This window comes from Rhinolophus sinicus, linkage group LG14 (genome assembly GCF_036562045.2).
Source record: "Rhinolophus sinicus isolate RSC01 linkage group LG14, ASM3656204v1, whole genome shotgun sequence".
In the NCBI taxonomy this organism is placed as follows: domain Eukaryota; kingdom Metazoa; phylum Chordata; class Mammalia; order Chiroptera; family Rhinolophidae; genus Rhinolophus; species Rhinolophus sinicus.
The window spans coordinates 6,426,616-6,449,447 of record NC_133763.1 but is presented as its reverse complement, the minus strand read 5'-3'; the positions used below and the strand labels follow the sequence as shown (position 1 = coordinate 6,449,447).

General features: G+C 43.4%; 1 protein-coding gene and 1 long non-coding RNA gene across 7 annotated transcripts in view; one reads left to right on the top strand and one right to left on the bottom strand.

The window, feature by feature from the left end:
* Positions 1-315: 315 nt before the first annotated feature.
* On the bottom strand, positions 316-13,281 carry PEX2 (peroxisomal biogenesis factor 2). 5 transcript variants are annotated; one of them, XM_019725699.2, is made up of 4 exons: positions 12,705-12,914; positions 9,259-9,353; positions 3,089-3,189; positions 316-1,601 (listed from the first exon to the last, which is right to left on the bottom strand). In XM_019725699.2, exon 4 carries the CDS (start codon positions 1,582-1,584, stop codon positions 667-669), a length of 918 nt encoding a protein of 305 aa, XP_019581258.2. In that variant the 5' UTR covers positions 1,585-1,601; positions 3,089-3,189; positions 9,259-9,353; positions 12,705-12,914; the 3' UTR covers positions 316-666. The 5 variants fall into 5 exon arrangements, with proteins under 5 accessions (XP_019581258.2, XP_074174506.1, XP_019581249.2 ...); XM_074318405.1 differs by lacking the exon at positions 12,705-12,914 and adding an exon at positions 12,388-12,550; XM_019725690.2 differs by lacking the exon at positions 9,259-9,353 and having other exon boundaries at positions 12,705-13,281.
* Positions 13,282-13,440: 159 nt separating this feature from the next.
* Positions 13,441-22,832, top strand: part of LOC141568444 (uncharacterized) — a 67,479-nt gene continuing 58,087 nt past the window's right edge. Inside the window, exons 1-3 of one of the 2 annotated variants that reach the window (XR_012491570.1) lie at positions 13,441-13,661; positions 16,306-16,505; positions 21,550-22,773. This is a non-coding gene — a long non-coding RNA (uncharacterized LOC141568444). Of the gene's footprint in view, positions 13,662-16,305; positions 16,506-21,549; positions 22,774-22,832 lie in introns of those variants that run through there. The other variant, XR_012491571.1, reaches the window with a different exon arrangement.

The following is a 22,832-nucleotide window of genomic DNA, read 5'->3' as shown; positions in this document are numbered from 1 at the left end:
CCCCATTGGAGGTAACAGGGAGCACTTTTCCATCCTGGTTCTGAACTGTGCACATAATCCCAGGGAGACCAACGACAGTGAGCTGGGACTTCGCTGAACTACTAAGCAAGAAGCTGACACGCCAGTGGGATCAGGGAGCTTGTAGGACGTAAGGGTTCTGTTTCTGACGGCCATCACTCTGCCTCCTGGCTTCAGGGAAAGCTTACAATTACAACTGGGCCTTCAGGTCCTAAGGTTTAAAACAACAGGGGCTTAGCATTGTCATATTATGATGTTATAACACCATCTCTGAAAATAAAGAAATGCACACTCCTCCCAGAGTCTCCGAAATCTTTTACTTTTAGAGTCTACGCTTTTTCCAGCAAGGAGCAAAACAAAGGCCATTCTTAGCAGTCATCTGACAAAACCATCCATTATTCTTGAAATGAAAGATTGAAGGCAATAATTAAACAAACGAAACAACACACACACATTACCCTTTACAGAATATACTAAGAATCAGGTGGACTCCAGTGAAGAAAATTTAGTCATGCCGGGCAAGCAAGGGGAGCGAGAGGCCGCGAAGGGCAGGCCCTCATCCACGACACTTAACCGGTACGCGCAGGATGACTAATGCAGAAGTTCTAAACCTCAGGCCGTTTTCCTCAGTGGAAGCCATGTCTGTCACTAAACGGCGTTCACCTCTGATACCTCCAGTCCCGATTTCAGCGGCTGCACGCTGTGGACCTCTGTGCCACACTTCGGACACGTGAAGTACACGTCAAATAAGTAGCTGCTCTTAACACAGTAGTAGCAGAAGATGTGCTCACAGCCTATGGTGTGCGGCATGGTGGGCCACTCCCCGCACAGAGCACACTGCCGGCCGCTGGTGGCAGATGCGCTGTCGCCGTCAGGGGCCCCGGTGAGAGGGATGCTCCAGGAAGACAACCTGGCCTTCAGCTTCTGGATGTTGATGAGAGGTAAGAGGAAAATGAGGAACTCGGCAAAACCGTGCCAGAGGAGCTCCCTGTTCATGTACTCGAAGCCCACCTCACGCACGCTCTGGGGCTTGCGAAAGACGGAACGCATGCCCAGGAGACGTTCGGTCAAAGTTGCAAACTTGCCCCTTTGGAGGAAAAACAAGAAATTCACCAGCTCACCTAACTTCCAAAGCCCAACCATCAAAGTCACACACTGTTTGGCTTTTCCGAATGATGCTAAGTGACGGTTTCGAAATAGATCGTAGCATCGTTCTTCTAACCACTTCCCACCAATGGTACAGACAGCAAACCAGAGCTTCTGGTTTTTACTTGGCGGCTGGTATCTCAGGGTCGGGGAGAAATCGTTTTTGTACTGAATGTTTAAAACGGACTGTCCCACGGTGGCATTTTTAGAGTAAAGGGTGAATCTCCACAAGAAAAGCCACAAGAACGCTTTCAGCTCTGGCTCGAAGGAGGCTAAGAGCCCCGGCTTAAAGCCGTGGAAGCACTGAGTAAACTGGGACCAAACCAGCTGCTCCAGGGCCTTGTTCAGTTCGAGCGCATCCAGCTGACTTATTCTCAGCACCCTGTGTGTACTCTCCGGAGCCTCTTCTCTGGAAGCCATGCCTTCTCCAAAGGTCTCTGGGAAAAAGCACAATTCGGAAACGTCATCAGACGGCAGCAATACTATATCATCTCAATTTACACTTGGAAAACGGTAAGGAAAAAGGACACAGGACACAGACGGGCCTTCCGGTAGTGTCGAAACCACACTGCCAACAGTCGTTTCTTACTTGCAGCTTCTTTCTCTTTCTCCTCTCTTCTCCTTCCCGCCTTTCTTTTCTTTCTTTCCTTTTTTTTTTTTGGGGGGGGACCCCTCCTCATCAAAAGAATAACAGGTCCAGCAAGGTGCATCCCACTGCCCCAAATGCAGCTGTCTGTAACGCTCCACGGTTCATTTAGCGGGAGATAAGAAAATCCTGAAGCTACATAGCCATGGTGAGGCGGAACAGTAACATGACCGATGGAGAAACACGGGAACTTCACAAATACAATAAACTACATGGAACATTGCGATGGATGCTAAGTCAACACCTCAGTTTAACCTCCAGTACGGGTACTGACTCCAAAGGTATATTTTTGAACAAGTCACTAAATCTCCTATGTATTTATAAAGGAAGGCAGGAAAAAAAAAATGAACAGTAAGTGTACTACACAACTGCAGAAAATAAATACTAGCACAAAGCAACATGGATGCAGAAATGTCATCATTAAGGTCCTAAAAAGGTATACCTCGTACACTTTCTACAAAAACTATGATGTAAAATATATCTTCTAAGATCATTTCACAAACACACTAAGGAAACAAGTGGGTGCTAAAGGGACAAAAATCTTTTAAAGGGAAATAGAAAAAGCTGATGAATGGTTAGCTAGGTACGACTGACTGATTCAAAACACGTTTATTAACTGCCTGTTACGTGTGGTGATATTCAGTGGCCGCTGCTGTCAAGGAGGGTCCAGACCAGTCAGACGTTTCCCATTTCATTAATGAACGAGCAAATCCAAGCTGTGATAGGAAATCTGTTTACACTGAGTTTCTAAAATGCGCCCTCAACACAGAGCTTGATCATGTCTAGGCCTCGGAGAGGCCCAGTGTACGGACAGAAAGAAACCCCAATTACAGGGAGGCAGGGGTGCCCCCTAAGTTCACGGCCACCACTGGCCCTGTGACCTTGGACAAGTCATTTCACCTAATCCCTGCCTTGGTTTCTTCTCTCATAAAGTTAGGGCTGAAGACAAAATTCTATTACTTTATGATTTTTACTAAAAAGATGTAATTTGTTAGACGTCAAAGGGACTGAAAAGTGCATCCTAAAATAAAGTGGTACTTCTTAAAATCGGAATACCTTTGAGAAAGAGTGTTTCAGGAGGGAAGATTTTCAATTACCCATGGATCGTAGATGACCGAGTGGCAGAAGACTAGATGGCTAACAAGTTCAAGTACAAGACACCAAAGTGACGACCGTGACATATAGTAGGTTGTATTTCAGGGCTATTCTCCCAAACCAGACACCGAACAGGAATGCTTCTCACCCACGGATGCCAGTCGCCCTCTGGGGTGATCTTACCTTTGCCCCCTTCCTGTGGCTTCCTCAGGACTCCACAGCCTACAGCACTGGGGATTCTGGCTGCTCGTTCTGTGAAATCCTTGCCTCATACTAGCCAGGAGCTGCAGGAAAAGAAAGGGGCTTAGGACAGAGTTCTCTTTCCTCGCTCTACAAACCGAATTAATCCCCAAGGTCTGTTCTTTGTCCAAAATATTTTTCGAAGCCATCCATTACTCTGTCCCCTCCCCGGCAAGCCTTTCCCCAAATTCCACTGCTCTCCCCTCTCCCCTGGATCACGTCTCACCGGTCTAATCCCACCTTTTGACTCCTCCAGCACAGTAATCCTTCGAAAACACAAACTACCTCAAGTCTACCCCCAGCTTGCTTCCCTCTCTCATGCTTTGACCGCTAGTCATAAGGCGCCCGCTTCTCGCTTAGCAGTGGACATTTCCCTGTCTGTTCCCTCCGCCTGGAACGCGCATGTTCCCATTTGTTAACTGAAACATGATACTAAGTTTTTAAGTACTGACTTAGACATCACTTCCTCCTGATTCCCTAAATTTGGGTTAGCTGCCTCTGCTGTTCCCTTAGCACCCCATGCTCCCTCGTTCTAAGCCTTTATGTACTGTACACACACTAGTTTGGTATTTTATGTACTGCACATGAACTGCTTTTTAATTGTCTATTTTTCTCGCTTTTCTGCAGTTTACAAATTGGCTCTAATTAACTTACATCATTTATGTAATTAAGGGGGGAAAAAAACCCTAACACATTATTTTTAAAAAACCTCGTAAGTGAACCGAAGGATACAAAACTATTTCCCCAGACTTAACCAAATCACCTCTTTACCTCAGGTGACCCCTGGGATAAAGCACAAATGTCTGACCTAACTGAGCCCAAGTCCGCCTCCAGCTCTGCAACCATCGAACCCACTCTTCCCCAGGGGAGCTTTTGATTCCAGACCACCCTTCAGTCCCGCCTGTCTTTTCTCAGGTACATAAAACACTCATCTTCCCTACCAACCACTCCCGCTGCCCTCAACTGCCTGCCCTTCAACACTCTCCACGAAAACCTTGTAATTGTCCCCCACTCGCACGAGTACCATTGTAACTCAGCAGCAACTGTGTCCCACCCACTTGAGCCCTCCACCATCTGTGCATCTTCTCCTAATGTGACTATAAACTAGTTACGGGGAGAGCCTTATCTTACACTTAACTTCTCAAAGCACCTGCCCCCTACAAAGTGACTCTGATACCTACTTCAGTTTTTTTCATGCAAAATTCTACTCATTCATATGTGGGAATGTGGTACTTGTAATGCTTCTGTTGTAACAGTGTCCACACGTCGTTGCCAGATTTGATGTTCTGTGGTCAGCAAGACATGGGAAGCTCTCTTTTTGCTGAACTACTCGTGGAAAGCTCCGACCATGCTGGACATCAATGTAAGCCCACATGACCAGCTCTGTCCCTCAGCCTCTCCTCCATATGGACCCACGTGAACTGCTATTTCATTCAGCTGAGAAGCAGATGGAATATACGACCTGCAGCAGAGCCAGTTGTGCCCATTTATGTCTCTTGAAATACTAGGGTCACAGTTTCCGATTGTGGCTGATGAATTATTGTCTTACAGGATTTACCATAAAGATGGGCTCATAGCTGCTCAATAAATGTCTGTTGAACCTGTGTGCAAAGGAGTGAGTACTTCAGTAGCTGCTCAGTATATTGACTGAATATTGGGAGAGCATCTTACATGAACTGGAGGGTGAGGGGCGCTATCTTTTTTCCTCACACTCCTTACTTACATTTAGTGAGAAGCTGGTCAGAGGGAGTGGTTTCTCAGAGGAATCATTTATTTCAAATCCATTGTTTCTGGATGAATCATACTTAAGAACACTTAGTAGAGATAGGAATTTTTGATAGCTGCCAGAAAAGGAGACTTAACACACTCTCTAACCAAGCCAATATTTAACAATCTTTATTATCAGAAATTTTCTTATCCCTTCTGTTACAGTTTAACATTTTTTTCTTCCCTCTTTTTCTCCCCAGGCCTGGCCTCAGGGCAGATTAAGAACAGCTGGGCCCGATCTCCTCCCTACAGGAGACTCTTTACTAGACCAAAGGCTATTATTAAACTGTTCTTAGCCTTTCCTCTTCCAGATGAATAATTTGTTGCTCTATTTTTTTGTTTTAGGTCTTATTTCCCAACATTTTCGTCATTCTTGTGAGTTCTTTTTGTTGTAAACACAGAACAGACACTGTCCATTATACACTGTAGTTCGTTCAAGTGGAATAGACCATGCTTTACATTTCTATTTAGGTAACTGTGATTATGTGGGAAAAGCAGATTTAAACCCCGTCGGACCTGGGCTCAAAAAGTTGGAAATAACAGCTACCTCACAAAGTTGCTGAGATTAAAGCAGATAATGTTATGACAGCGGTTTGGAAACTGGAAAGCACTATTATTATTATTATTATTGTATTATTATTTCTGCTTGGGCTAGGGATGGGCACAAGAAAACTTCAAGTTGATTTTTGGCAAATCTCATTTCAAAAGACTGAAATCTTTGTTACGCGTCCGAGTGCTTCCATCAACCTGTGGCAAAAGCACTGTTTTCCCCAGGAAGTACTGGCTACATATGAAAATATAATGGTAGCAGTTAAACAGTGACCATGATGCCATCAGTGTGTGCATGTGTGGACGCCAGACGGCAAGAGGCGGAGGCACAGTTCTGGGGAAACACCTCCCGCTCGTCACCTGCAGGTTACCTGGAGGAGAAGACGGAGGGGGGATTCTGAGAGAAGGGGCTGGGTCCCGGCATGACCTGTCCCCTTGGTTATTTAACCCCCACCAACACGGTTGCGCTTGCTACCTGGAAGGAGAGACACCCCAGGGAAGGGACGCTGATGACATCTGACTCTCTGGGGGCTTCGCTGAAGCGGGTGTGGTACAGACAGTCCAAGACAGGCTCCAGCCTTGGTCCATCCCCACACACCACGTTCAGTTCCTCCTCCTCTCCCCTCTGATTCTAGAAGACTGGCTTTAGAGAAGGGTAGTGCCCAGGAGTAGAAGGAACTGAGGAAATCAAAATAACTACAAGTGCGATTCATCTGATGATGGAACCTCTTCCCTTCACTGCTGTGCAACGTCTGCCCCTAAGGTGTGGAGCACAGAAAAGTGCCATAAACGCCCTGAAATCACATCCAGTTATTCTCAATATAATGTAAGCAGCTTGTGTTTTAGTGAATTCTAGCTGACAAATGACTACTCAATTTCACCAGTATTTACGGAGTGGCTACCAAATGCCAGGCATTCTCCTAGGTACCAGGCATTTTTGAGGGAATAGAATGCTATGGTTATCAGAACTGGTCATTGATCTCTGAGCAAAGAATGGATCTCGAAATGTGAAAACACCATCAAGGGCCACCAAACTTCCGAGGCAGAAAAGAGAAAAGTGGTGTTTAAGGCAAGGGAACAGGCTGTGCCAGCCCCAGAAATGTGAGGACCATGAAGCCTGGCCACGGTCTATCTGGGAGGTCCGGGGTGGATTCCAACGTGAGCTACATCCTTGGTGATTGCACTTGTTATGTGGGAGCAGAGAAACAAGTCATCGGCTGTGATCAGAACGACTTGGCAGGAGGGACTGGCTGAAGACGCCACCTCTGTAAAAAGACCCTCTTTTAAGGAAATTGCACTGATTCTGTAGGTGTGAATAAAAGAGACGTAACAGGATGTAAACCTTAGAGGATTCATCTGATGGCACAGTTCAGTACGATGGAGGCTCAAGGAGACCACCAGCTCCAGGGCTCCTGCAAAAATTCAAGGGCCTGAACTAAGTAAGGTGCTTACCAGTTTCTGAAAAAGTCACAGGAACTGAACCTGCTTCATGAAGAACCAAGAAAATAAAAAAGATGATGATGGTGTTCTCACACTGTTGAATCAACAAGCTCCAACTCGACTCTTTGTAAACCACACGGATTGTCATCCAAGCCCAACTGTTGGCCAGTCTAGTTCTGCTTTCCTTTCAAGAATTTAAGTAAGCTTTAACAGTCCCCGTATTATTGGTTCCTATACGTTTCATCTAGTTACGCAAAAGTCATCTCAAACTTGAATTAAAAAAAAAAAAAGGCAAGCTTATCTTTATTTTAAAAGTTGTGATTGTTTTGAATTGAAACACCATCAGATTTATTTCAAACTGACTTTTCTAGAATGCCCAAAACAGGTAATGCTTTGTCCTATTCTGCCATGAAACCTCATTCTTTTGATACACAAGCCTATCACCCTCTCCCTCCCCAAACTTTACTTATTTAAGATTCTAAAAGGCTAACACAGGGGAAAACACTTATGACCCAGAAAAGGGACTTTTATTAATTAACTAGATAATTAACTAAAAGTAATTGGCACTGTATCACATCAGTGCTTAGTGAAGGAGAAGGCTATGTGAAAATGATGCTTAGGCAAAATCAAGACCAGATAAAAAGTATAGCACCTACTAGGGTTAGTGTGATTAACTTGTCACATAAATACGTTTAAGACAAAATGATCTAGAAACTATCAAGAAGGTCTCCTGCTGACATCTGATCACTAGACTTACCACATCGCTTTTCTTTCACAGAAAAAAACCCAAACAAACCTGAAATGTGCTTACTAAGAGCAGGGACATGTCACCTCATCCCTTAAATAACGCAGGCTTTCCTTCTGTGCTTTTCTTTCCCCCAAATAAAACACAAGTCACCTACATCACATTCTGAAACCAAAACGAAGGGCTGCATCTCACGGAAGATGGGAGAATTTTTCAGGATGTAGTCCAGAGCTTTCATTGAGTGCCGTGCAAATTATGAATGGATATATTTTATTTAAAAACATGTTATTGACAGAAACCTATCAATAATAATGTGGGTATTGTCGAGGGCCTGTCAATATTAATGTAATTATGACTAAGGGGACGAGCATGGATTTTTAGCTACAATCCCGAGTAACATCTCCTCCACCGCTGCTATCAATACACACGTTATTATTGACCTGTTCCGAGACGCTCAGTGCTAGATGTATTACCATTAGGCATATTTGTCAAAGCATGCTGCCTCCAGAAAGTCTACATTTAGAATTACAGCCCTGTAAACTTTGTCAGCAGAAACATGTGCCTCCCAGGTTATCCCGAAGGCATGGAACCCACCTATGCAGCCCCTGCCAGGCTGGCCTTTCCCAGATGCACAGCAATCAACTAATTTTTAGTCTGAGGACATTGCTGCCACACTATCCTAAGGTTGCTAGTCATCAAAGTGGATGGGACCGTATGTTCACTGTTTCCTTGCAGGTTTAAAAAAAAAAAAAAATTAAGCTACCATTTCACATTATGAGGTTATGTGAATAAAGTTCTTAAACTGGAGATCTTCAGCTTTGAACCGACTCCCGACTATGTCCTCCGTGTAGTCAGATAGATTTACTGTCCATTGTATTGAAATCAATACTCATAAACGGGACATGCATCAAAGAGGGATTTAACAGGACACTGATTCCCAGAACACATTTCAAACATGAGCAAAAGAGAAAAAAGCGATGGCTGAGACCCATTAGAACACTGCGACCTCTGGCACTGTGAACAGGCCGAGAAATCAACAGCGGTGAGTTCAAATCCCACTTCTGCCACAGACTTGCTAAGTGACTCGTCACTACTGTTTTGTGGCTCACTTGCATCAAATACAAAGTTTCACTAGTTTATAGTGAAACTTTATAGTGTCCGATGTTAGAAATCCCAGTTGTGCTCATCTGGATATAAAGACACGCGGAATTTTAAAAATTACAGACACCAGACTTCTAGATCACTCTTAACTGAAATGCAGTCCTCATCAAAATGCAAACAGGATTTTTCTTTTTGGGGGTGACAGAGGGTACACCACATAATGTTTGTAAAATGTATCTGAAGAATACACTTCAAAACATAATGTTGTATATTTTGCAAAAAGATTAACAAGGATAACTAACTTGCCCTAGCCGAGGGGACATTTTTTTTTTTTTTTTGGGAGAGAAGCCTGAGCTCCACTCAAATGCTTCAATGTTCAAGAAGTTAATTAGTCTGACACGCAATTGAGTACTGTCCCTATTTCATTTACAGTATATGCATTCAGGTACCTAAAACTAACACAACATAGTTTTGTAGACCTTAACACAGAATTTCCAATACCTTGACCTACCTTCATAAATACATTTTTAAGAGAGAAGCATGGCACTCATAATCTTTTCTTTCAGAAAGTTGATACTTCTGAGTATTTAACAGAGAAAGCCCACTCTGAGAATAAAGAACAGATGTCCGAATGAACGTGGGGGAAGAAGAGTTAAACTGATTCTGATCTAGCGCACAATCCCCAACAGGCTGTGTGACTCTGGACGAGTCATTTTACCACACTATACCTTTCAGGAGTTCAAAAAATAAAATAAAATAAACAAACAGCTGTAAAAATTCTATCGATCTAGAATCCTTACAGGAATTGTTTTAGGAAACCTTGGAAAAGGAAGAAAAAGAACAAACAAGCCACATGAAACACTGAAGCAACTAGATCTTTAAGGAGTCTATAAATTTAAAAAAAGGGCTTTAAGATCTAATTGCCTAAGAAGAAACCTCTAAATGACTTGAAAATTATTGGAACACACATTTCATTCCACATTTTATGGCACTCGAGGGAATGTGGAAATATCCACAAAGGAACAGAGGTGCTAGCAATGGAAGAGGAGGAAATACCATCTGATATATAACATGTATGTTGTCTTTACATTCTATATCTCATTTAATTCTCAGAACACGGTGATTATTATCATGTCCATTTTAAGAAGACAAAAATTAAGGCTCGACAAGATTAACTCAGCTGTTTAAGGTCAAGCTGGCAATTAGTAACTTTCTGGTAAACGCTACAGAAACTGTGGAACACACAAGTACGGCTATTTGGTAAGCTTGGATCAAATTCAATGCCACAGCGGTCAAAGCACAATTTTTTCCCTCAAGACCAGACTGCTCGTCGCTCTCAGGACTGTAGATGGGGAAAAAAATGAAAGGAATGTGGTCAAGTTGCCCAAGTTGCTGGGATGAGTGTCATTCCCTCTCTTTGCCTCTACATGTGGTCAGAGGACCATTCGGAGAGACTGACTATTAAATCTGCACAAAGACAGTGGGCAAAACAATGAGGTATGAGCATCCATTCAACTATTATGAACACCTACTATACGCAAAATAGGGGCAATACCAACTCATCCGTTTAACACTGGAAATGACTCGCTATGCACAACCAAACCAAACAGAATTACTCCAGAGCCAATGGGGGTGAAATTTTATCTCAACTTAGTGACAGATAAGAAGGGGGTGCTCTGATAAAAAATATGCATGTAAATAAAAAGCAGTACAGAAAAGGGCATTTTGGTTATCTAGGTGGGCAAGGTCGGGAAGAAGCCTACAGTGCAAAGGACTGAGGGTGCCCCCACCCCCTCTTCCCTGCATCTACGCCAAGGTGTCAAACTCACAGCGCGGCATTTGCAGCACTGGGGCTGGATTAGACTGGGGGCCAGAGGAAGAGTTCAGGGCTGTTCTCCTGACGTGTATCCCACATTCTGAAGGAACCAAAGAGGACTATGGGACGTTTAGAAAGTGCTGTCATTTCACAGGAAAGAGAGAAAGCGAACATTCAATTTCCTTATAGGTTGCCCAACCCAGATAATCAAAGGAAGGGAAAAAAGGAGCGAGTGAGTCAGAGCAGAACTTCTGTCCAAAAACAAAGGTTGTGCATTTGGCATAAATGGTCCCTGTACTATAGGCCCTGAACACAGCAGAGTACAAGAAGGAAAGAAATGAAAATTACTGGATGCCGTGAGGAAAATGGGGGTGAGGGGGGTGCAGTACCCAGAACGTGATTAGCAATGCGATGCTGGGCTAAAGTGCTAACATCTTTAAGGATCAGGTACCAAATACATCAAATGGGAAATACTTTCCCCCCTCCCTATTGCAAAGATGATTACAAGCTTCAATATAAGTAAAAATTTTATGGCTAAAATACAAGGGGAGGGGGAAGAAAGACAAGGACTTATGATTCTGCTCATAAAGAAAAAAATCAAATTTGAAATCTGTCTCTATTAAACAAATGAAATTGAATATAGACATGCTTATGGCTCTTAGTAATGAATTAACCGTGAGCATATATCATTCATTATTAAAAAACTCATAAATGCATGGTGAATACAAATTCTGCTTCTTATCTTAAGAAACAGAGTTTTAATGCTAGAAGGAAACACAGATCATCTAGTCTAAGATATGAATTTAATTTTCTTAACAGGAACCCTGGTTTTCAATTAGAACGTATAACGTAGCTGCTCTTCTGCTTTGTCTCTCCCCGGAGTTCTTCTAGGGAACAGTTTTAAAACCACAAGCTGAGTGCAACCCTTAATTTCTGAAAATAAAGAGAGTAAGGCCAAGAGGTGCAACTGAAGTAAAACCAGTCAGGTCTGCAACTCAATTTTCTTGACTTAGTGTGGCATTCTCTCTATTATGTTCTATTACCTGTATTCACTCACACACCCCCCCTTTTTTTTTTAAAGAAAAAAATATGTGCGGTTCTCTTTTTGACTTTGCAAATAATTCCATCCCTCTCTTGTCTTTCAAATCTCCTGCTGGGTCAAGATCATTCAACTCTCATCTTTCTGGATACAAGTAACTGATAATACAGGTGAGATGAGAGAGACTATAAAGTGAAAAAGAAAAAATGGAAAAGTCAGCCCTCCCAAGTTTATTCTGCAGGTTTAACTAAAGGTAACATTAGGGGAAGGTGTTTAGACTACAAACTGGTGTGGCTGGAGCCTCAGTCTCCCTGCAATGGCTGGAAACTGAGAAGGTAAAACATTTTCAAGGAGCATCACACAACACCCCATGTTAGATGTGAACGTTCCACAACTTGGTCTCCTCATTCTGTGAAAAGCCCTTTCATCCACAAAATGTGTTTTTGTAAAATGGAACCTCCAAAAATAAACAAACAATAATTTTTAACGGTAGGCCCCAGAAGGAAAAAAAAGCTGATTCTCAAACATTCTTATATTTATCAAAACTAATGTTAAATGTTAACAACCTCCTTGCAAGCAATGTTATAAGCAAAATCCTCCGTGCGTCTTCCTCCGCAACAAAATTAAAACTGCTTTTCAGCTCCTAGGCTTTCAAAAATGTTGGGAACTTAAGGATACTCACTTTTTTTTGGGGGGGGAGGGGGTACCAAATATAACACTTTACAGGAACCATCTGCTAATTGAGTCAAGTTTGGACCCTGCATAACATTAAGAGGGAATCTCACCACCGCCAAGTGCGAGGAAAAGATTTAAAGTCTGTCTCTAGAAAGCCACTCCGGGGAAGGCAAAGAGCTCAAGTCCCTGCGGGCGGTCTTTTCTTCTTTTCAATGCTGCGGTCCTAAAGGCATTTCTAGCAATTTAGGTTTCCTTCTTGGCCTCTCCCCCAATCACACTCTGAGCTGCCCCTTCCCGGAAGACGGGCAGCCAGACACGGGGACACTCGAGCGAAGGGCGACAACTGACAAGGTCGTGCAGCTCCACGCCCTCCCAGCTGAAAGCAAGAGCTCGGGTTTGCACCGCGGCTCCTCGGGCCGACACTGACCTTGGGAGTCCGCGAAACGCCCCCGCAGCACGTAACTTTTCCTGAAACATTCCCTACGAAGCGTGGCTTTTCCTGGGCTACTCGGGCTTCCGGCACTCACGGGCTTCCGGAGCGACGCAGGACCCGGAAGTGTCTGGGAAAAAAAGGGGGAAATTAAACCCAGGAGAACTACGATTTGGAGCGAGGCGGAAGGCCCAGGAAGGCCCAGCCACAGCGAACGCCGACGAGCCGAAGGGCCGAAGAGCCGAAGAGCCGAAGAGCCGAAGAGCCGAAGGGCCGAAGGGCCGAAGGAGGCACCGCGCACGGTGATTGGCCAGCTGGCCGTTCGGGGGAAAACCGCGTTTGATTGGCAGGAGAGTCGCGAACCAGTCAGCCCCGGGTCTGGGACCGCGCGTGAAGCGGCCCCGGGGTCAAGGGGCGGTGGGGAAGCCTCGGCTCGCCGGGGCAGGGCTTTCCCTGCCTTCACACGCCGCGCCGGGCCGCCGGGCAAGCGCCGCTGCGTGGCAGCGGGGCGCCTCTGCATCCCGGGGCTCCACGCTCGCCCGGGGTGGAGGGCCCGTTTCGGGATCCCTGGTGGGCGGGACCCTCCGGTGGGCGGGGCCTGTGGGCGGGGCCCGTGTGGCTGCGGAGATTGCGGAGCTTGTTGACCTCCGCAGGCTCGGGGACGCAGTTGGCCGGGACCCTGCGGGACGCGCTCGCACCATCCAGGCAGTGGGACTCTGGCAGCGGGGTGTGTCTGACTCACATCCGAGCTCTTAGAAAAGGACAGCTGGGTCGGCCACCCCTAGGAAACTGAGGCAGGCGTTCTCGGACTGGGGCCCTGGGGAAGGTCCTTCTGGAGCGTTCAGCAGGCAGTGTGTCTGCAGCCGGCGCTTGGATCGCCTCTGCCTTCCCATTCTGTAGTGTGGATGGCAATGTCTGCCTGGCCGGTTTGTTGTAAGACGGGAATGATGTCAGGTAGGTAAAGCTGCCCGCACGTAGTAGGTCTTCAGATCGTTTTAGCTGTTGGCTCACCCCCGCTCTCGTCTCACTGAGACCCACGACGGCTGTATTGTGAGGATAAGCAGTGTTACAAGAAAGCCTTTTGTTTTTAAAAATTGTGGAACAGTTGTTAGACTATGAAACATGGGCAAGATAGACATTAACAAACTAATACTGTTCAAATTTCGTTTTACATTAAAAGTATACAACTTAATATCACTTACACCTGGAGTTTTGTTTTCCTCAAGTTAAAGAGATCTTGGACAAAACAGGCCTAAAGGAGGAAGAGGATGATATGGTTCCTTGAACCAGTGAAAGAAAGGCCTTGGCACCACCTGAACCAACAGGACAAATGCGATCGCATAGGAGCTACAAGCTTTGTAAGATCCAGTGTGAAAAGAATAAACGTTTATACTGGTGACGCATTGAATTGAGAATGTTTTGGAGAATTTAAAATCACGTGTGGCTCGCATTATAGTTCTGTTGGGCAGGGCTGTCCCAGAGGGTAAGAATCTCAGCCTCTAGACTGTCTAGGTTACCTTCTAGGTACAGTCATGTTCCACTTAACGACGGGAAACATTCTGAGAAACGCGTCGTTAGGTGATTTCATCATCGTGGGAACATCACAGAGCACCTACACAGACCTACGTGATTCAGCCTATTGCACACGTAGGTTGTGTGTTACAGTCTATTGCCCCTGGGCCACAAGCCTGCACAGCACGTTACTCTACAAAACAACACGAGATGACATCAAGTACAAGAGAAAACGACACAATCAGACACAGTGAACATAAGTGTGAGGCTGCTGCCAGTGTAACGTGGCAGGCTGTCTTACAGCAGATTTTTTTATAAGTAGAAAGAGTGCATTCTAATGATAAAAGAATATAGGAAATACATAAACCAGTACTATGGTCGTTTGCTATTATCAAGTATTATGTACTGGACATAATTGTAGGGGCTAACTTTTACACGACAGTGCAGTAGGTTTGTTTACACAAAACACGCGGGTAATATGTTGCACTATGACCTCAGACCTCACGGCAGCTGTGACTGTCATGAGGCCATAGGAGTTTTTAGGTCCATTACAATCTTATGGGACAGTGTCTGACGTGCAATCTGTCGTTGACTATAATTGCTTACCTTCTAGGGTCTTTCACATAGCAATTGTGAAGGAAGGTGGCCATGTTGCACAGCTTAGATAGGCCCTCAGGTGTACGGTGCTTCATGTAATTTTTATGAAAGGGGGAAAAAAAGGACCGAAAGAAGAAAAAAAAAAGACTGATATTTTCAGAAAGCAAGTTCTAGTGTATGGGGCCTTATTCATGTCACAGGAGCATCACAATATCTGTTGATACTAATAAAGATACCAAGCTATCAAGAAATCTGAATTATGTTTAATGAATCTGATGCAGAATACCATGAAACGTGTAGAACATTTAAGACTTCTGTTGAAGAATGTTTAAGTTCTGGCTTGTATCATTTAATCTCTAAATACACCTTTTTAGATTTCCAGTGAACCAGTAAGCCGAGGTTTCAGAGGAGCTTTGTTTCCAGTTTTTCATACTTGCTTTATTTTTATTTTTCATTCCTTTATTTAACAAAAGCCTGCGAGGGGCCAGGCAGTGTTGATATAAAGGTGAACAGCACATATGTGGCCTTTACTCTCTCGGTGCTAATGAGTATCAATTTGGATACAGTGAAAAAGTAGATAATGACCAAGCAATAGTGTATTTTGCTTTTGAGCAACTGCTGTGCCTCTGTAAATTCAACAAGTTACCTGTTTTAAACCTAAAACAGGTTTATATTTTAAACCTAAAACAGTTTATATTTCCTGCGGACATGTTACGAAAGAGTCTTACTAGGATTTGGCTGTGGGCTTGAAAATATTAGTAAAAAAAAAAATCAAAGTATACTTCATTCATGCATTCATTATGAGACCCTAAAGACCAAAAAATTTAAATTAGAATGTTTCTTTACCTTTAAATAGAAAAAAGATGAAACATTATAACAGCATCTTATTTATAATACCCCCTTTCAGCCCTTCAGTGACTTTTAGGTCCTCAGCAACTTAATAATAGATATGTAAAGGAGACATTGATTTATGCCGCTAACATAGTTTAAAATTGCTGACTTAAAAAGTTAAATTTATTTTAGCATATTACATAGTTCTTAAATCAATATATTTGAGTCTTTTAGGAAAACATTGAACAGACCTTACATTAGTTTACTATTGCTGATATAGCAAATTGCCATAAAGTTACCTTCTCAAAACACCACCAATGGATTATCTTACAATGCTGTAGTCAGAAGTGCACGTCAGGTGTCACTGGGCTAAAATCAAATTGTCTTCAGGTCTGTGCTCTTTCTACAGGGTCCAGGGAAGAATCTCTTTTTCTGCTCATTCAGGTTGTAGCTACAATTCAGTTCCTTGCTGTAGCAGTATTGACGTCCCTGGGTCCTTGCCAGCTGTCAGCTGAGGGATGTCCCAGCTTCTAGAAGCCATCCACATTCCTTGGCTTGTGGCCCTTTTTCTCAATATTCAAAGCCAGCAGTGGTGAGTTGAGACTCTCTCATCCTTCTGATTTCTCTTACCTGTCCTGTTGTTTCTTTACCTCTTCAGGTGCCATCTTCTAAGAATCTGAATAAGCGGAGCCGACCTAAGTAATCCAGGATAACCTCTAGCTCTCAAGGTCCATAACCTTAATCACATCTACTAAATCCCTTTTGCGTGGATGAGGTATCCTGTTCACAGGTTCCTGGGATTAGGACGTGGGTCTTTTCAGGGATCTGCCTGCCACAGATCACAACTGGGGCCACGCGGTAGGTGTATCCAGCCTTTATCACCAGTATTCTCGGTACTTTAGATAGAATAATGTTGACAATAACATATATATTTTAGTGGATGTGTAGTGTGTTCCAAGTGCTATTATAAATCCGTTGTCTGCATTTACTCATTTAGTCCTTGCAAATGCCCTAGGAGACAAGCACTTATTACCCCCCTTAGAGGCAGGGAAACATGCTGAGTGGGGAAGTAGCTGGCCCAACTTCTCATAGCCACTGAGTGGAGGAATCAGGATTCAAACCTACACAGTCTGGTTGCAGAGCCCGTGTGTGCTCTGAACCATGACATGGTAAAACTTTCTGAATGTGTGGATTTATTTACTCAACATGCTTTGGTGACACAGTGACTCTGAGCGCAGGATCTAGCATCACAGTATCTGGATTTAAAGTCTATCTTTACCAGTTCCGGGCTGACCTTGGACAAGTGACCTTACCTCTCTGAGTCTAAATTAGCAATGGACTGAATGAAAAATAACACTTGAGGATTAAACAAGCCACTGTATGTCACGGACTTAGAACAGTGTCTGCACATAGTAAACTACTGCTAGCAGTAAGTATTGGTGACAATTCGACTTTTAAAAGCAGTAGTTTATTGTTAAAAATAAATCTTTCCTTTAGGTAAATCCAGTCTCCTTATGAAATAAAAACTAATTTTTTGCCTTTGAACACACTACAATGCTGTCTCCTTTCTCAGCCTCTGATTTCTCCCCACTCCTCCATCTTTCTAGCAGTGCAACTTTCTAGTGTTATCTGCCCGTGCACTTAAAACACATTGTCCAGACTCTGGTTGCCCCAGGTTACTGTCTGAGTTCCTTAGAAGGGCATAAGGATGCAAACTCCAAATACTGCCCCCCCCCCCCCCCACGCCATTCCTCTGCCTAATACACAACCATCATTGTTAACTTCTCTTTCTTCTCTTCTGGTATTACTATTCCTTGAGAGAGGCCCATGTGTGGCTGAGAGGAGAGGTCCAGGGCATATCCTGGGTCCCTGGCCCTAATACCCTCATACAGCTCCACACCTCTCCTTCTGTTCTAAGAATCGTTGCTGAACCCTCATTATCTCTGCACGTTAAGTAATCTCCTAACAAATTTGGGGGCTCCAGCCTCTCTGCCCTTCAGCTGCCTCTCCCCCGTGCTTGCCAGAATGATCTTCCTGCGGTACAGAAGTCCACGTGGTACTGTTACTGTCCTTCAAACCCTTCAATGCCACCCCCACCCCCCATTTCCTGCAGATAATTATTCCTTTTTATAAGCCTCGTAGCTCCTTACCTGCTTCTACTGGAGCATTAAAGCTATCACGGTTGCTTTATTTAAGCAGTTGTCTTTCCTTCTAAATCATGAACTCGTTAATAAGGAATGCAAGGTGGTTTTGCTTGGAAGAATTAGTGATATCATTTTGTGATTATCTGTTTACATGTCGGCCTCTTGTCACTCAACTGTGAATTCTATTAAGGGGAGGCTCCTCATTTTATTCATTTTTCCTTTCCTCTGTGCCCAAGGCAGATTCTTAGTAGTCATTGTTGAATGAATGAATGAATGAATGAATGAATGAATGAATGAATGAATAGGGAAAAATAACCCAGAATACATACAAATGAAAAAATTCTGCTTAAGTCTAAAGAAGTATCTAAAGTAACTGAATGGGACTGTGTAAGGTTATGATTTTAGAAGACGCCTAACTGGTGGTTAGAAGCATGGTTTCTGGAGCCAGAGCAGTTGGCTTTGAATTCTGCTCTGCCACTTACCACCTGTGTCTCCTGGGCCAGCGAATGGACCCTGTGTGTGTTCTTTGTCCTTAAAACAGGAGTGGTAACAGGAACTGTGTCTTAGGGCTAATAGATCCAAATGAGTTCACGTTTATGAAGTGTCTACAGTGGTTTCTACCTCATGGTCACTATTCTGTGTTTCTTAAGTAAAAACACCACGGTTTATGTTCTCTTGCTTTTGGTGACAGCTAATGTAACCTTATAACACAGTGAAAAGAAATTGCCCCGTGTTTTGTGATTATGATAATGTTAATTAGAGATTTTTAACTTTCAATTATTTTTTAATATCTTACCTTATACAATAGAATGACTATAAATATTCATTAAACATTTAGCGAGTACTTGTGTAGGGTCCCTTTCATTAGTAACCTAACCTATTTTCTCTTTACATTATTTTCCTGTGATCTGCTATAATGTAACAAGTTACCACACATTTACAGTGAAAACGACAGAAATGTATTATCTTACAGCTCTGTGTGTCCGAAGCCTAACACTGATCTCACTAGGCTAAGATCATGTGGTCGGCAGGACTGCATTCCTTTCTGGAAACTAGGGTAGAATCTGTTTTCTTGTCCCTTCCAGCCTCTAGGAGGCATCCGCATTCCTCGGCTCATGGCCTCCTTCCTCCATCTTCAAAACCAGCTATCTTGTGTCTCTCTAACAATTTTGCAGTTATGTCTCTTTCTCTGATGACAGACGAGGAAGGCTCTCAACTGTTAAGGATTCCTGTGATAGATTAGGCCCCCCTGGATAATTGAGGTCCACCTCCCATCTCAAGATCCTTAACTTAATTCCATCCGCAAAGTCCATTTTGCCATGTAATTTATTGACAGGCTTTAGGGGTGTGTCTTTGGCGGACCATTATTCTGCCTCCCACACTTGTGTACCGTACATGGATCACTGCTGAAAGGGACATAGGTGGTACTTTCTGAAAATGGAGGCGATATTACCGAAACTGTGAATAGTTATGTCAGTGTCACTTACCATCTATTCCTCGAGTGGTTGGTGAGAGCCAGATGTGCTTAGCAGAGTGCTGAGTGGCCTTGTTTTCAAGGACTGTGATTCTGGTCAGAGGGGAGGATATCTGCTATGGACTGAGCACTCCACAGGGAATTTCAGATATTAGTATGTTATTCCCATTTAATGTCTCCAATAACTTTAGGGGTGGTAGGCAGCCTAAAGATGTCCATTTGTGTTCCCTACCATGTAGCCTTCAGGCCCTTGTATAACTTTGTCCCTTTGAACGTGGGCTGGATCTAGACTCTCCCAGGGAATAGAGTAGGACAGGAGTGATGGGTTATCACTTCTGGGGCCAACTTCCAGAAGACCGTGCCTTCCCTCTTGCTCACACTATGCCTGCTTCCCTTTTACGAGCTTGTTTTGATGAAGCCAGTGCCAGTGGGGTATATTGCCCCGTAGAGAGGCCACTTATGGCAAGGAACTGAGGGTGGCTGCCAGCCAGCAGCCCGAAAGGAATGAAGGACCTCAGTCTCACAGCTTGTGAGGAACGGAGTCCTGCCAACAACCAGAGCATGAACTTGGGGGTGACTTTTCTCTAGGGGGCCCTTGAGATGACGGCTGCCCCAGTGGCCACCCTGACTGAAGCCTTGTGAGAAATCCTAAGCCAGAGAACTTATAGGATGATAAATGCTTTTTCAAGCCACAAGCCACGCATTTTTGGAGTATTTTGTTATTGAGCAATAGATAATTAATACTAAGGTACTAATACTATTTCAGTATAGAGATAAGGAAATGAGCCTTGAAATGTCAGGCAACTTTGTAGATCTCCTAGCTAGTAGCAAAAGCTCTTTCCACTACAAATCATAATGATGATGATAATAAAAGTAGAATATTGGTAACAGCTTATGTTCATTGAATGCTCACTAGATATGAGGCATATACCAGATCATTATATATATATCATCTTAGATTATTATGAGATAGGAATGTACACAAAACACCTGGTGTGGTTAAACTTCTTAACATTCAAAGCTGTGTTCAGTTTATAGGTAGTTTCAGTAAAACTACATGAATATCTAAATTTGCAGGCCTTTTCATTTCCTTCTAAAAACAATGCTATTTGTGGTCACATTCAAAGCCCACTAAGTATTTCACTAAAAATAGAGCACATAGAAATAAAGAAAAAAATCATTATGATTGTGTTTTCAGTTACCTGGGAGTGGACCTTCAAAACAGTCCCATGGAAAGAAGTCATATGAAGCAGGGCTTAAAATAGTATCCTCTCTTTTTTCTCAAACCAGCATTCAAATTCACTAGATGGAAATTTAATTTTGCAAGATGTCTGAACTGCTCAAATTTGTTTATGGTGTGAGCTTTCAATTTAGACAATTTATCATTACTTGGAGAGGAACTTTTTCTCTTAAGCCAGATTGAGTTTCCTTTCCAGGGAACAGATGAATCCAGGAAAAACGTTTCCACAGCTCAGACCTCGCCAAAAGCAGTGGCCATAGAGGAATGGAGAGCTCACTGCCTAATGACAAAAGGAAAATATGTAACCTCTTTTCCCGTAGTCTCTCTCCATCCTCAACATGCCTCAAAACTCTCCAGTCCATAGAGTACCTTTTGATTCTTACTTTTAGGGACTAACTTCTATTTCACAGCAGCGTTAGGCAGGCGATTGCACATTTGAAATATATACAGAGGCATCACTTTGTCTCTGATAGTTGTGTGACTTTTGGAAAGTCTCTTAACTGTCACGAGCCTCAGTTTCTTAATCTGTCACCTGTTGGCCATGTCCTCTAAGAACCCTTTTGTATTAATGCATTAGGATCCTGAAGGCTGCTTTTGTATGCCTGGAGTTAACCCAATTCCACGCTTAAATTTATGGGCCTCTATGCTGTCTGCATGTATTTTTGAAGCCTTCTTTCCTAGGTCTGCAGGTTTTCTGCAATAATATAATTGCATCCATAAGAGAGGCTAAGTCCCAAATTCTTAGCCTACCCCCAATCTGGCTCCTCGTGTTATTTTGATCTCATAATTTAGGAGAGGGTAGATACTCCCTGCACCGTGCAGGCAGACAGATTCTGAATCAGCCCTCGAGGAATAAGCTGGAAGTCATTTCTTTATAAAATAGCTCCTTTTTCTGAATGTATTCAAGTATTTGTACTCTACGGTATATCTTACTGCTGTAACAGAGGAAGTCAGTGAGGAAAAGAGAAAAAATACATGGCAATAATTTAACGTGACATCATTGACCTGAGAACCTCGGAATCCCTTGCTTAGCTTCATCCCCAGCCCACCACTCCACCCTGGAGGACTCCAGTGACTCTCAGAGGGAGGAACTTTCTTCAAAAAGACACCTTTGAAACCATGAGAAGGTATTCTGAATGAGAGCTATCTGGATGCTTATTGCATCAGGGGCACAGGACTGGTCCACAGTCAATATTCTTGCATCCCTCAGAATGTGGGGTGTAGAGTGAAGATTTATATAAGTACACTGTTTGCACATGATTTCTACACAGTCTGGAAAGCATCCAGAAGTCCCGATTCTTCTCGAGTTTCTGAATTCGTGTATTGTCCCTCCGGTGACTCATTGTAGAAGGATCTGGAAACTAAACATTGCTCCTGGTTACCTCTGGGTCGCAGCCATCCCCTGACAGTTGGAGTAAGGTGAAGCTGTGGAGTTAGAAGAATGGGGCTGGACGTCAGAGACCTGGTTGCTTGTGTCCACCACGCTCATGGAAATACGTGCTCATGGGCAAATGATGGGACTCCCGAAGCCCTCAGTCCCTCGTGGGAGACGAAGCCTATGGCAGATAAATTGTGAGAAGTTTTCTGGTTCTAAAGTTACACAATTTTAAGAGTAAGTTGCCACATGACTGTAGACACTTTGGATTAGACTCAGACACCAAAATGAAGGGATGTCAGAAGGTAACGCAGCTGCTTCACTACGTTTGACCTTATCCAGACTTGGAGGAGCACAGGTTGAATCCACTGTGATTCCAAAACGTCTGAGAAGAAAAGTAACCCTGAGAATACAACACGTTTGCTATTGCTCTACGATCTCTAAGTGCTTTGTTTTATACTATTCAACTTGCAGAGATTTAATAACTTCAAAGTGTTCTTTTTAGCCATTATGACAGACAGACGGTATAAAATGGATGATTTCTGTATTTGCTCCTTCCAAATGCTATCAGTTAAAAGTTATGCTTGTTAGAAAACCCTACTGAGCAGTGGCCATCAATGAAACGAGATTTTTACAGCCTACGTGACACTAGGCGAGTCACTTTGGAAGGATATAAACACTTATGAGAATGTGCTTACCGTGTAGTAGCTTGTATGCTACCAGAGTAGAAAAGCCACGAAGAAATAAAAATATGAACAGGAGTGAAAGAACCAAAATGCCCAGGCCATTTCGCCAGAGACTGGAATTCTCCTAAAAGGGAAACTGTATGTGTTGGTTTGCTAATACAATTATTTTGTGAGTGCTTTGTTGAATTAAAGATTATTCTACTCAGAAGCAGGTTGAAATCTTTCTTTTCCCAGTGTGCGAAGCTCTCTTTAAAGATAAACGTTGT

Excerpts from the sequence above, each read along its gene's own strand:
- PEX2 (XM_019725690.2), bottom strand. The coding sequence starts at position 1,584 with ATGGCTTCCAGAGAAGAGGCTCCGGAGAGTACACACAGGGTGCTGAGA.